Source organism: Harpia harpyja, chromosome Z, assembly GCF_026419915.1.
Source record: "Harpia harpyja isolate bHarHar1 chromosome Z, bHarHar1 primary haplotype, whole genome shotgun sequence".
NCBI lineage: Eukaryota > Metazoa > Chordata > Aves > Accipitriformes > Accipitridae > Harpia > Harpia harpyja.
The window spans coordinates 28,715,591-28,729,305 of record NC_068969.1 but is presented as its reverse complement, the minus strand read 5'-3'; the positions used below and the strand labels follow the sequence as shown (position 1 = coordinate 28,729,305).

At 38.5% G+C, this 13,715-nt stretch overlaps 1 protein-coding gene across 6 annotated transcripts in view; it reads right to left on the bottom strand.

The window, feature by feature from the left end:
* MCTP1 (multiple C2 and transmembrane domain containing 1) overlaps positions 1-13,715 on the bottom strand; it is a 292,805-nt gene that overhangs the window by 180,113 nt on the left and 98,977 nt on the right. Inside the window, exons 1-2 of one of the 6 annotated variants that reach the window (XM_052778230.1) lie at positions 13,187-13,329; positions 9,737-9,837 (exon numbers count right to left, since the gene is read on the bottom strand). The exons of 2 other annotated variants lie outside the window; for them this stretch is intronic. Coding sequence is in view for 1 of the 4 variants with exons in the window: in XM_052778229.1 (XP_052634189.1) it covers positions 13,336-13,371 (36 nt within the window). In the remaining 3 variants the exon portion in view is untranslated. 3 more of the 6 variants (XM_052778229.1, XM_052778231.1, XM_052778232.1) reach the window with 3 other exon arrangements.

The following is a 13,715-nucleotide window of genomic DNA, read 5'->3' as shown; positions in this document are numbered from 1 at the left end:
AAGCTTACAATTGCCCTAACCATGAAATAGTTTCAAAACCAAATTTTCTGAACTTCTAGATTCCAACTAATAACATCAAGAAAACAAGTCCTCTGTAGTTAGAAAAAAACCCAAAACATCACAACTAGAAGTTGTTGTGAGCCACAAGGCTGTTCCTTCCTGACTGCTGCAGGATGATGACACCAAGCTAGACAAAGCAAGGGTGTGCCTTCACTTTTAGTGTCTAAAATGTACAGAAGGTCTCAAAATTACTTTTATTAAATCATTAACAAAAATGTTGAGATTCCAGACAAAGACCAGAAAGGCAATTAACCATATTTTCACATATACAAAATTGCCTGTGGGAAGGCGATGCCTGAATTAATTACTTTGAATTTATTTTTAATAGTGGTCTGTCATCATTTTACTTTACAATATTCTATTTAGCTAAACTATGACTAAATTCTTGAACTCTACGATTTCCCATAAAATTGAAATTAATCTGTTTTAAGGGAAATTTATTATTTGGCACTAACACCAAAGCCTTGTATACAGTGAATTTCGACAGAGAGTTTAAAGAACGCTGATCATCTTGCAAACAGGCCATGTGTAAAGGTCAGGACAGAGGTCTTGATGATCGTACCCATCCTCAGTTGCACTTTGTTGTTTTAATAGATACCAAACCCTCATGGGCTGTTCTCTTACCAAACAGTGAGAGCAACAACAGGAGCTGCTTTCACTTTCAGTAAGACATCCGGGAGAAGTTCTTCAACAGCCTACACTTAAGTAAATCTGCAGCTGCAACTCACTTCTGACTCATGTCATGTCAAGTGATGCTCAAACATGCCCAGAAAATGCATTGTTTTGTCAAGCTGAACTGAACACAGAGTTCATGCTGGCCACGCTTTTGACAGCCTCTACGAGTGGCACTCCTCCTTTAAGCATCTGTTTTTCCAAGAACTACCTCTATATTATACAAATTCATCTGAAATCTGAAAGGAAACTATTTCCAACAAAGCTAGGAAGCAGAAATAAAATCATTTTTCAGTTTGGTTCCAATTTAGCCCAACACCGTTTATTCAGCTGGGTGATTTATTAGCTGTAAGTCAGCTGAACCTTTTTACATTAGAGGGGTATACAAGGCAAGCCCATGATGGACACGGGATGCTCTATTAGAACAACTACCAACAAACAGCAGAATGGATAAATTCTAACTGGAAAACACTCAGTACTGTATTTTAAGACCAAAAATCAAAGACAGCATTACTACATGAGTGTGTATTAAGCACACTTATGGAGCTAAGCTGTTAGCCTAACAATGTGAAATAATATGTTTGCTCACTTTTACAGAAGCTCTGGGGGTTCAGACATTCACTGAGACATACCGGAGACATACTGCCATTCTGGAGACATACAAGACCAAGGGGAGCTGAGAAGGAACATGCCCTTGCCCAGGCCTTGTGCCACTGTCACTTTATGGGCCACACAAAAACCAATGCAAAGAGTCTGTGCATCTTAGCACCAAAAAAAAAAAGAAGAGTTTTCTGGTGCCTGTGACTAGTATCCATGAGGAGTTTCTGCTACCCAAGGTGACACAAAGTCCAACCTATTATCAAGATGGTAATTAAAGGTTTTGATTTTTCTTAAAACTCCTATTTCTGTGGCATATACAGAAAAAAATTTAGTTTTCTCAGAAAAATTTCTAGAGCAGCTGGAATCTCTGGCTGCAGCTATGTCATGAAACGGTTCACTGCTAAACCCTTTGCGATTCACTGATGTGAAAAGTTAGGCAAGTACTTCCACCTCTGTTGTTCACACCATGAAAGACACGGCTGTGTTTTCCAGATTTAGCAGCTTAATGACTAGATGAACAAACTATTTTTTACAGCTGAACAAATGTTGGGCATGTAAAAGGACTGTAAGCTAGCTGATGGGTAGATACATGTGAGTAGCTGCACACCCGTAATAAGGGAAAAAGCTATCCCAGTTTTTGTACATCCAATGCTTCCACCATATGAAGTGTTCACTGGTCAGAACCCAGTTCCACTTCAGCATGCAAGAAAAATGACACCACTTTGAAAATGACAGGATGGCTAAAATCACCACCATTCCCACATCATATCATTTTTCACAGCTTGTTAAAAACGTACTATAAAACATAAAGATAGTGAATCTGATTCTGGTCACTAGGCATTACTGCAGTCAGGGGTAAATCTGTTGAAGTCAGACTAGCAATTTATGGCTGAAAGATGAGAATCAGTAACATCATTTGTGCTACCTTCTTAAAAACCACATCACAAAGTTTTAGGTTAACTCATTAACTTCTCCCAGACTGAGACCCTGAAGATTACTACCATTTTTGCCACTGAAAACTATCCATCACCCTTTTATATCACCATGAATACTGACATTCTCATTCAAAGCTCTTAAAATTTCTAACAATTAACCAGCTAAACCAACCCAAGAAATCTATGGCTTTGCTGCTCTCCTGCAATTTATATACCATACACTAGCATGATTTTGTGCCAGCAATTCAGTGGATATAAGAGATTTAAGAAACTCTCTGATGCAGAAAACAATTACCACTTCGGAGGGACAGATCAAAAAATTTGATAAAGTCTGTTCAATGCCAAAACTGAAAATATTCAGCAGTTTAAGAAAAGTAATCTATATCTGTAACACACTCCCCCTTCCAAAAAGGAAAAAAAAAAAATCTTTAGCAATACAGCTAAAAAATAAACCCCCTAACATTTTCCTATGCTTAAAAGTATATTTTGGAAATGCATATGAACTAGATTGAAGTAATACTCTTATCTGAGTCATTTCAGCAACAGGTTACAGCTCTGTTGATTTGCTGTTCCATTTTAATATTCTGCCAGAACACACTGATAAGGTAAGCAAAAAGCATTTACTTTTTCCAGCATAACACAAAGGCATCAGCATCAACACTTCCTTCGGCAGATAAGGAAAAGTGAAATGTAACAAGAGTTGTATAAAAGAAGTGACAAGGGAAGCTGGAGATCTGGCTGCACAGACTGTCCACATGCTGGAGTCATTGTCAGGAAATGAGACGGTGAAATAAACCAGCATTCTTTTCATGGTTGCATACAATAGATGAAATTAAATCAAAGTGTCCTGCAAGGAGGAAGCAGCAGAACATCAACAGTCAAGGGTTCACAGCATGGCATGAAATACTACCAGCCTTCAAACAGAAAAAAAATACCAAAAAGTTTGAAGTAATGTAACTGTGTCTTGTGCATAAGCTGAATTTTCCACTCCAGTAACTGCCTGGCTCAAACTGATTTCTTCAGATCATTTTCATTTGTCAAAGCTTCATGCTTTGGAAACACCTGCTTGCAAGAAACTTGGAAATTCTGAATATCCAAGTGGCTGTCAACTCCTTGTTGGTGCAACTAATTGGAACAGACTGTGCTTCAAAGTTACAGCAGTATAGTCAAGTGACAAGCAATTTTTAATTTCACTGAAAGTATTTACTTATCTAACTTAAGGGTTATGATGATCATGTTCTAAACAATACTTTGTATGCTAGTGTTCTGGTTGATGGTAAGTCAGGAAGAACTGAGGAACTTCTGAGTAAAAACAGTTACACAGCTCACTTCATCTCATTCATTCAATTTTCCTTATTCCCTAAATAAAAAGGCAGATGTATAATGTGAATCCATTTCAATAGCAATGTAAAAGAACATTCTGGGATTCTAAATATTATTGGAAATTTGCAGGAATTGTTAGTAGCATTTTATATGCACTAATAATGTCCTTTCTGATTAACCACGTATGTGCTTTGGATGGGACTGGCTACTTTGTTAAAGCTTGTCAGACAATAGATACTTCCCATAGACAACATCTGAGTATTTATAATGAATGTGAAAAGCCTCAGCCATTGTTGTGAAGATTTTGAATAGGATAAAATGTACTGATGATCTGTATAAGTCAGATTTTGTGTATGTGCTTTTTATCACATAATGGGAACAGTGCATACATGCTAGGCTGAAATGTCTCATTTATGAAGAACTATGAGTTCAACATTATTTCTGCAGAATAAAGACATTTTTAAAGTTAGCATTAATCACATACATACACACACAGGTTTTTATATATGTTGGTATGCTCTGAATATGACCATCTAGTTTATAATGTCAGGAAATACACTGTGGCTAAATGAGAGTCACGAGTGCATAAAAGATTTCAGCCTCCTTCCTGAGCTTTTTCGCTATGGCTGAAAGAGCTATTTAATCTGCTTATTAAAGAAAACCTTTAAGAATCAAATAGCAATACCGACCATTTACAACTGCAGAATAATTGGAATATTTTTGGTGACGCCTGTACAAATTGTTGCTCTCTGATTTCATTTGAAAGCAACCAAAAGCAAATGCTCATTTTCAGTATCAAACTGATTACTGCCAACAACTTGCTACATTTTCTTCTGAAAATGTAATGAATAGATGCAGAAATAGTAATAAAAGATGTAAGCATGTTAACATTTTGAAAGTTTTGGTATTCAGAAGTACAGTTCAAATCACTTTTTTCAGCTGAAGCACTAGCCCTGCCTGGCAGCAAAGGAAACCAAACAAATACTGGTATTGACAAAGCAATCAGAAGAGATTCCACCAAGTTGCTCCTCCTTCCATCTGTCTCCATACCCTGTTTGGGGCATGAAAAACTCAGTTTGCTGCCACTTATTCATTCAAATCTACTATAAAATTTTACTTCTGCAGCACCCCTTAGAGACTAAGACAGTAAAGCAAAAAGAAAATAAAAAGAAATAATCCCTTTTCCACAAAGATTATAATATAAATTTATTCTTGAATAAAGCAACTACAGCTTCCTTCCCAGTTTTGCTACACTCCATCCTGGCCTCCTCACCCTCCCCCCATGTTATTATCCTCCCTTCTTATATCACAAATTAAAAGCTCTCGTCTGTTCTCTTCTGTGAGAAGCAACTGCTGTAATCATGACAAATCCTTCTGGGTTTAACAGTGTTTCTTACAAACACAATAGTTCACCTACATACAACCAATTGTAAGCACAGGGATTTAGACTGTAAGCTTTTCAAAGGCTGAAGGAAGCCTTTGTCTTCATATATAAGTAAGGGCAGATAATTCTTTGCTGCGTTTTCCAACACCTAGTCCTCTTTTCATCCTTAAAAGTATATTGTGCCAACCTCTTTGTAACGGGTTGTGTAACAGTTTTTTTGAAAGTCCAAATACATTTTACCATTTTGTTTCCCCTTGTCTGCTACTGCTTTGATTAATTCAAGGCTTTTTAATCCACCATTGATGAGCAATTCCTTTGTAGAAGACATAAGTTTAAAACTACTATATTTGGTATTTCAACTATTGAGTTATGAATTTGTAAGTAGAGTTTGATCAAGATCGTAAGTACAGAAATATCAGTATCAGTCCATTGTCTTTAAAATTACGTGATTTTTCCTACCACTCCAGTATAGCTACTGCTTTTAGCTAAACATATTTTTTTGACACTTATATTTTACTCTCTGATCAAAGTAATTTGTTACAACTAATTGGTTTGCTCTGGAATCATTTCTTTTAGCACCTTTTGCGCTGACAATGCTTCTTCATTAAACCAGGAAATAGCACATCTAGAGTAGGGTCTTCTCCAACAGTTTTCGTGGTGGAGGCTGATGTAGAGAAACCCCTGAGTCCTCACCAGCGGGTGTACAGTCCTGCACAATTAGACGAAAGCTTCCCTAACCACTGCAAGTGCCTTTTCAGGAGACGCTGGTTGAAGATGAAGGGAGGGATGGGTTGTGTATAATTCAGTTCTGAATAACATTGCAGAGGACATCAGGAATAAATTAAGTAGCTATGCTAGATAAATCAGTGCACTTCTGATTTGACAATATCTAATTAAAACTGTAGATCAGCACAATGGCTAGGGTATTCCTATTGCTTTCTCTTCAGAAACTCCTTTGCAACACAGAATAAGGAAACATTCTACTTTGTTTAAAATAAAACAAAACTATTTTCTACAAAAGATACCCACATTTCTAAGTCACACTTTTGGCTGTTCAGCAGCAAACTACACAAAGCATTCAACAAAAATAGCCCTAACCCTGCAAGTGTGTATAAAAATGCACACATATCTGAATACAACTTAACACATGGAACTACCAACCCTCCACAGCACTGAGCTCTTTTTATGTTTTATTTGTGCAAAAATTGACATTGTGAACTACTATTTCAGAGGACGAACAACAACAAAAAAACATTTACCCGCAATGTGGTCACAACATTCAGTATAAATGGAAGCTTCATGTGTATTGGAGAAAACATTTTCTAAATACATTCTCTAAATTGCCTTGCCTTTACAGCCTATACAATTCAGATGCTTATTTATGTAAGCCTGAAAGCTATGTTAAGAGAAAAATAATCTACTCCTGATTGCGTATAGTTACCTGGTGTTACCTCTATTAAAGCGTAAGAAAAAACTTTCTTTTCTGACATCCAGAAATAACTTGCTTTTCAGAAGCAAGATATAAACCAGGAAGAACTGTTTTTGACATGTTCCCAGTAAAAACCTTCTCCAGTTAAACCAGTACTATTGAAAAGTACTAGAAATACCTTTCCAGAAGTATCTTTCCTTGCTGCGTGGAAACTAGCTGTTACTGAAGTCATTGGGTTTTCTTCCTGTCTATGGCAAAGCCTAGAACTGTTGCATGGTACTTCTAGATACTCTCCACTTGTCTTGACTGACACAAAAAATGTTTAAGTACAGAAAAAAAATGGGTGCTTTCCAGGGCAGAAGCTGCAATGGCCAAGCACGTCATAGCTGACTTTTGCGTTACTGATGACCAACAATGCAGAACTCCAAACTAAGAATGATGACTGATGCTGAAACGTGAGACTATGGTCCCATGACACAAGATTGCAGCTCTTCACTGAAGTGAACATTTTCACAATTGCAGGCATGGATTTGCTGCTCAGGCCTTTGAAGAACTTCATGGAGGCCCTAGGGATGGCAGCCAGTCAGTATTGTCATTCTGTGGCCTTGAGAAGTAGTTGGGGATTGCAGAAACCACCCGGAGTGGATACAAAGGTGGTGAGTTGAGAAGAAGTTGTAAGCAGCTCAGAAGTACTACTGTAGGTCTACTGTTCCTTAACCCAATCCTGATATATACACACAGTTCACAGGAAAGAAATCAGCTGTGAGGTGGAATACAGTTTGCAAGGAAAAGTACCAGTGGTGCCTTTGGGTTGGAGAACAGGAGGAGGCCCAGTCCTCTAACGGCAAAACTCACTGTTGCCTGGTCTATACCCACCGCAGAAAATCACGCCTATCTTTCAGAGACCTGACAAACAGTTCACATTTCAGCTCCACCACTGACTGCTGTAAGATGAAAAAAGTGAGAAAGTAATCTGCTCAGAATTTCTCAGAAAGGTCCTGAAATCCTGTGAAAATGGGGACTGGACTGTACCAATCTCCTCAAGAACCCATCTGAATCCTGAATTGATTTATCACGTATCAGAGGAGGAGAAATATCTTTGCAAACAGAACAGAAAAACCCCACCTACCAGAGCCATAGTGATTTCCTAAGTAGAAATGAACCCTTTATGAGCTGTGGTATCCACTACAGGGCACAGGTCTCCAGCAGTGCACACATCTGCTTAGGGGCTGGTATTACCAAATGCCAGATAAAATGGGGAAGTGCTTTCTGTGGGCATTACTCAGTACGTCTCTGGCAAGTATCAGAGAGTGACAAGATAACCCCCAGCTCCAGAATAAACCCCTACTGTCATAAATAACTAATCAAGGGCCAGAGAAAAGGAAACAAAATGCAGGCAGCTTTCCAACAGAATGCCTGTCTGCTGAATGGTGAAGCTGTTCAGGTAAGACAGTAGCAAATGTAAAGCATTTTCCCTCAAAAGTTTTACTACTTCTTTTCTTGTGGTAATTTCCAGTGACAGGTTCTTTTTCTAGAAAAGATGTAAAAAGTTTATTAAGCTGTATATTACAAAGCCCGAAGTTCTGGCAGGGAACCGATGCCTAACCTTTGATAACTCTTGGAGGCCGGTTAACCCGAGGCTGCGTATCAACCCTCCGAGGCTCCAGTGGCTGCTGTTTTTCTGGAGTCTGTATTGAACACCACCAGTAACTGCTCCCTCTCAGGCTGCTTGACAAGCTGCCTCTTTCTCAGGTTGATGCACGTTCTCTTCTAGTCCTCCAACAGGTTTTCAGTAAAGCATAATCTACGACAACTGCATTTACTGAAAATTGCGGACAGCCCACAGTCTTAGAGCAAACCGTTTCTTAGTGGGTGTATGAGGCAGTGTTGCTGTTCTCCTTTATCGGTTACTGAAGATCTTACAACATTGTCCAGTTAGCCAGCACGGTCTGTTACCACAGCTTTGTCACCCAGAGACAGCTGAGGAAAACTGAGTTATTAGCTGGTTTAGCCCTTGCGTTTTTTATGGGGGCAGCTCATATTTCAAGAACTGACTCTTCAGAAAGATGATTCCCTTCTCAACTCATAGAGGGATACAGCTCAGATTCATTAATAATTTGTAAATATAGTCTATTCTTACAATGATGTCCAAGGAGACCCAAAATTTTCCAAGTGTTGGAAACTATTCCTAAGTGACACCAGTACTAATGAAGCATATATGAACCATTACCATATTTATCAACTCTCAGTTTAAGAAACTCTTCCTAGAATAGGAATAACAAAAATGGCTGATTGTCATCTTTCAGTAGGCAACTGCTCATCTTCTCTCATTAATTTATACTATGAAAAAAATTTTGGTCCCTTGCTTAATGCAAATAGTGCCACTATCACAAAAATCATCATGCACACTCTGAAAAAATGTATTTCTTTTAGCATCTTTGAGTAAAGTAAGAGTATTAGCACAGTAATTGAGAAATTTCTGGAAGCAAAATAATGTGTGAGCACCTACAAAGCCAGCATCATTACAACTGAATAAGCTAAATGTGGATGGACGATACCAGAAAACTAAGCTGAAAATTCAAGTACAGTCAGCACCATTGGAATAAACATTCCCATCAATTCAAGTCTTGTGACAAAGCTATAACCTAGGACGGACAGGCCAGTTCTGCTAACGCGGATGCAAACAAGTGACAAGACCCCCACAAGGCACCCTGACCACTCAGCTCAGGAGAACCAGTATCAGCACTGGTGACAGGTGAACATGTCCTTCCTTTCAGTGTCTGTTGTTCACATCTCCTACACTTTCCCCATCTTTGTGAAGCACATAAATATTGTGAGATTATTCATCCCCCCTGGAAGAACATATGAACATTACAGGGCTTCATCAGCACAGTCCCTGTCCAGCCACCACTGGCACCAGGGGAGCAGGGGACAACACCTGGTGAAGAGCCCAGGAGAAACTGAAGTGACAGATGCCTCTTCTCTGCACCCCAAACACCTCCCACAAATTCGATCAGATTGTTGACCAGTAGCCTCTGCTGAAGTCTTTCATCGCAGGGCTGAGCTGCAGGCAGATGACCCGCCATCCCACCACAGGCACACGGACATCCCATCGGACAGAGAGGAAAACGACGTCTGGTGTTCCTGTCACTTTGCCTTACAGTGAATCCCACGATGGGAGATGCGATGCCAATTTCACAAGGTAAAACAGAAAATAAACAAATAAGCAAATCAACCGACTTAACTACTGATTTTTAAGGACAAGTGAGGTCAGGGACATGGAGAAATGAAGTGCTCTGGCTCAAGCTGCAGCCAGAGAAGGAACCGGCTTACCCTAGAAGTTTCTCCTGCTCCTAAAGTATCAGTTGGATGTGGTAGCTCCAGGTTTTCCTCATTCACCGCTGCTGGCTACGAAGTTCTTCAATCCATGTGGACTGGAACATGCCCAAACACAGTAAAGTAAGGAGAAGAATTTATTTTCTTCCACAAGTAGACAGCTTGCTAGAAATCCCATGGATATTCCCAGATAATTGAGCTGTCTCAAATGTAAGTGGGCTCCCAGAGGAGATGCTTTCTTTGCACCATTACTGATACATTTCATTTGCCCTAGCTGTATGTGCATCTCAGTGGTTTCTCCACCTGCATTAATCCCTTCAAGGAAGATTGTTAAACGAAATGGGAATTATTTTGAAACTCAAGGCAATTTGGTCAAATCTGCTAAAATTTATTACAGCAACCTTTTCCCTAATCTCATTCCCTACCCTGCCCCCTTCAACCATTTTTATTTTAGAGGGAAACCGAGCAAAAATTGCTCATAAGGAAAACCTAGAGTCACAAGGGGGAAAGGTCTACACTTAGTTCTGGAGATACCAGAAAGGACGATACTACTCTTCATTAATTACTAAATAACAAAAAGTATGCAAAATATTTCTAGAGCAAATTTTATTATCAGATTATTCATCTTACTTGTGAAAAAAACTACCAACAGGCTATCTTATCCCACAGGAATGTGAAGCTGATTATTGGCCTCAGTCTTAGGTACCAGAATTTCCCACAACTGTTTACAAAATTATCACCTCTAACTGAAAGGTAATTTAAAAAATAAACTAAATGTGTAAAGAGCCTTGACAAATTGATTAGAGAGTAACACTTTAAAATCTACTTCGAGTGTAAAATAAAACTCTAGAAAAAGTTAATTAAAGGGAGTTTTTCATGACCCCTCTGCCTCCTTCAACAGCTTATTTTCAGTTTTAGGAGGTCACTCAGCACTTCTTCCCCTTCTACTCAGCACTGGTGAGACCACATCTGGAGTGCTGAAGCTGCCTGGTATGAGAGAGACGCAGACACACTGCAGCAAATACAACAACATGTCACAAAGATGATGAAGGGATTGGAGCATCTGTTGTATGAGGAGAGGCTGAGAGAGCTGTGACTGCTCCACTTGGAGAAGAGGAGTTTCCTATCGAAGAGGGGGATCCTACTCCTGTGTATAATACCGGCCAGGCTCTTTGTGGTGCCCCGTGAGAGAAATGGCTAATAGGATATTTCACTTTAAACATGAGAAAAAAACTATTTTTCCTGTATGAGGGTGGTCAAACACTGGAGCAGGTTACCCAGAGAGTGTTCCTGCTCAAAACCTGCTCTGACATGGTCCTGGGCGTCCTTCTTGACGATGACCTTCCTCTGAGCAAGAGGCTCAACTGGGCTACCTCCAGAGGTCCCTGCAAACTTCAGCCATTCTGGGATTCTCTATTGCTTTGCAATATCATAATAAATAAAGTATATGCTGACCTCAGCTACCTTTCCTCAAAGCGTTGGTTTGCCTTCCACTTCTGGTTGCACTGGTACGGCAGTGCTGCAGCTGACATTCAGAACTACCATCTTCTCCACCCCTTAAGAGCAGAGTATGTCCAAGATAGGCATAAAACCTGAACACTTCAAAACAAGCCTATATATATGCCTTGCATTTATGCTGCAATGCTCACATATGTTGTAACTTAAACCCTTCTCCTGCACATTCCAATCTTTCTCTGTAAAGAAATCCATTATTTTCAAAGGTACAAGAAGACTTATTGTGTATGACTATGTAAACATGTAGTTGCTTCCTGCATGCACTTCAGAGTGCATTTACCTGCACTCTCAAAAATCCCAAGACTATAATCTTTTTCAAAAATGAAAAAAATTTGCTTTTTTAAGCAGAATAAATGAAAATCATCATGAAACAAATCAGGTCAGACTTTCATCTGGGCAGAATTATTCAGTTCCCAGGAAAAGCAGAAAGAATGAGCACTCCTGTGCCATTTTGGTTTTAAGAAGATTATTGGAAGTTACATGGGCTGAGTACATTTTTGCAAGTACACACGCATTTGCACTCATGAACACATGATGCACACACAAAGTAAATGGGGAAGTAAGAGCAGTCTGTAAGGGAATGGAAATACAAAAATTACATACTTTTTTTTGTCCAAAATAAACCTTAAATTCCTAAAACTATCAAACTGTGAAGCATTAAAATCATGCCTACATTTCCTTTTTCTATTTTTTCCAAAGACTAAGTCTCAGGCAGATGCAGCACTATACTAATTTCTGACAGCTAGCATTTTTATCATCTCTAGAGAAACTTGCAATACCACGCACAAAAATCCTCTCACTTGCCTGAAGAGTGCAGAATTACACTGCAAGTTATGTCAGACATGGCACATGAAGGATAACTCAATTGAGAACTAGAGACAGGTGTCACATCTATATCAAAGATGATCTGTGAACAATTGGCTGTCTCCATTTCAAAATGTGATAAATACCTGAAGCCAACATATATGCCATCTGCATCATTCTCTCAAAAACCAATCATCTTCAGTCATTGTATTTAAAAATACACTGTCCACATTTTCACAGCAGAAAACCATACTAAAATATTCCTAATTTTCCATATTATTAATCATAATCAATCATATACATAAATATACACACACTTTACATAACCTAGGTTATTCAGAAGTAGTTTTGTATTTAAATTATATGACAAAACTGTATTTTAAATTTTGGGAAATACAACTATCAGAACATGGCATTTGTATTATTTTTGAATTAATTTTAAAGCAAATACAGCAATAGTGTTGCCACCAGTAAAACAACACTAAAGTGGTTCTAAGAGAAACTTCCTCAGTGCTTGTTGTACTCAATAGTTCAAAAGACCAGTGTTACGAGGATAACACTGGTCTGTTAAATACAAATGGCAAAAACATTTTAAAAATAAGACTCCAATTTTCCAGTCACAGCTAGATTTACTTGACCATGTGCTGCCTAGATATTTAGATATGTCCAATTGCCATTAAGGAATGACAGTGTGTTACAGCTACAAAATCCATAAAAATCCACAAACTACTCAGCATAAGACAGGTATCCGAGAGCAATTTAAAAGGAATAATGGTCTTCAAACTACCAAACCTGTAAGTAATTAGACAGATTCTTCTGTTAACATGGAGAATTCAGCAGAAGAATGACAACAGTGAGATTTCAGAAAATCTCCTGTATTCTAAACTACTGCAGACATTGGTCTACCTGTGAGTGAGTGATGCTTCTCTCCGTGTGATTTTGTATACTCTAAACTGAAGAAACACTTTTCCTCATTCTGTATTATCCACTTAGGGCATGCAGTTCCATTGAAAGCAAACATTTAATTATTTTCAAAACAGAGTTTTACATTACCTACATTTTAAAGCAGGACACACATAATACTGTATCAGAGCATGTTAGACCTTATAAAAAAACCTAAATTCCTACCTTACCAGGTCCAAACTGAGAAGTTCCTCCAGCTTTCACCTATTTAAAATAGTATTACAGGAGTGAATTCAGTATCTTTTGCTTCACAAAGATACCTGCAAATCTGAATTAGCCTTTCGAGCTGGCAACTGCTCAGTAATACTGCTCACCTCCAGCTGGTAGCAACAGCTCTGTGCAAATATCATTAGACTACTGCTGTGAACTGCAGCTACTCAGACTGAAAGTAAGATAAGTCTTGTATGTGAATATGTTTCAACACATATTCAGAGGAAATGACTCAAGTATCTCCACAACTTTAAACATTGAAAGCTGTTTCCTCCCCCCTCCCCCACTGCAGATGATAGTGTAAACTGAAGGGTTCTGTGGTTTATTTATTAAATATTGGCATTAAACAAATATTAAAGCTCAACTGGTGAACACCAAATTAGAGATCATCCCTACACTGACTTTTTTTCAAATACTACCTTGAGCAGAGAAATACTAAACTTAAACATTTGTTTTACTAAATGCATATATAAGTATTCCATTA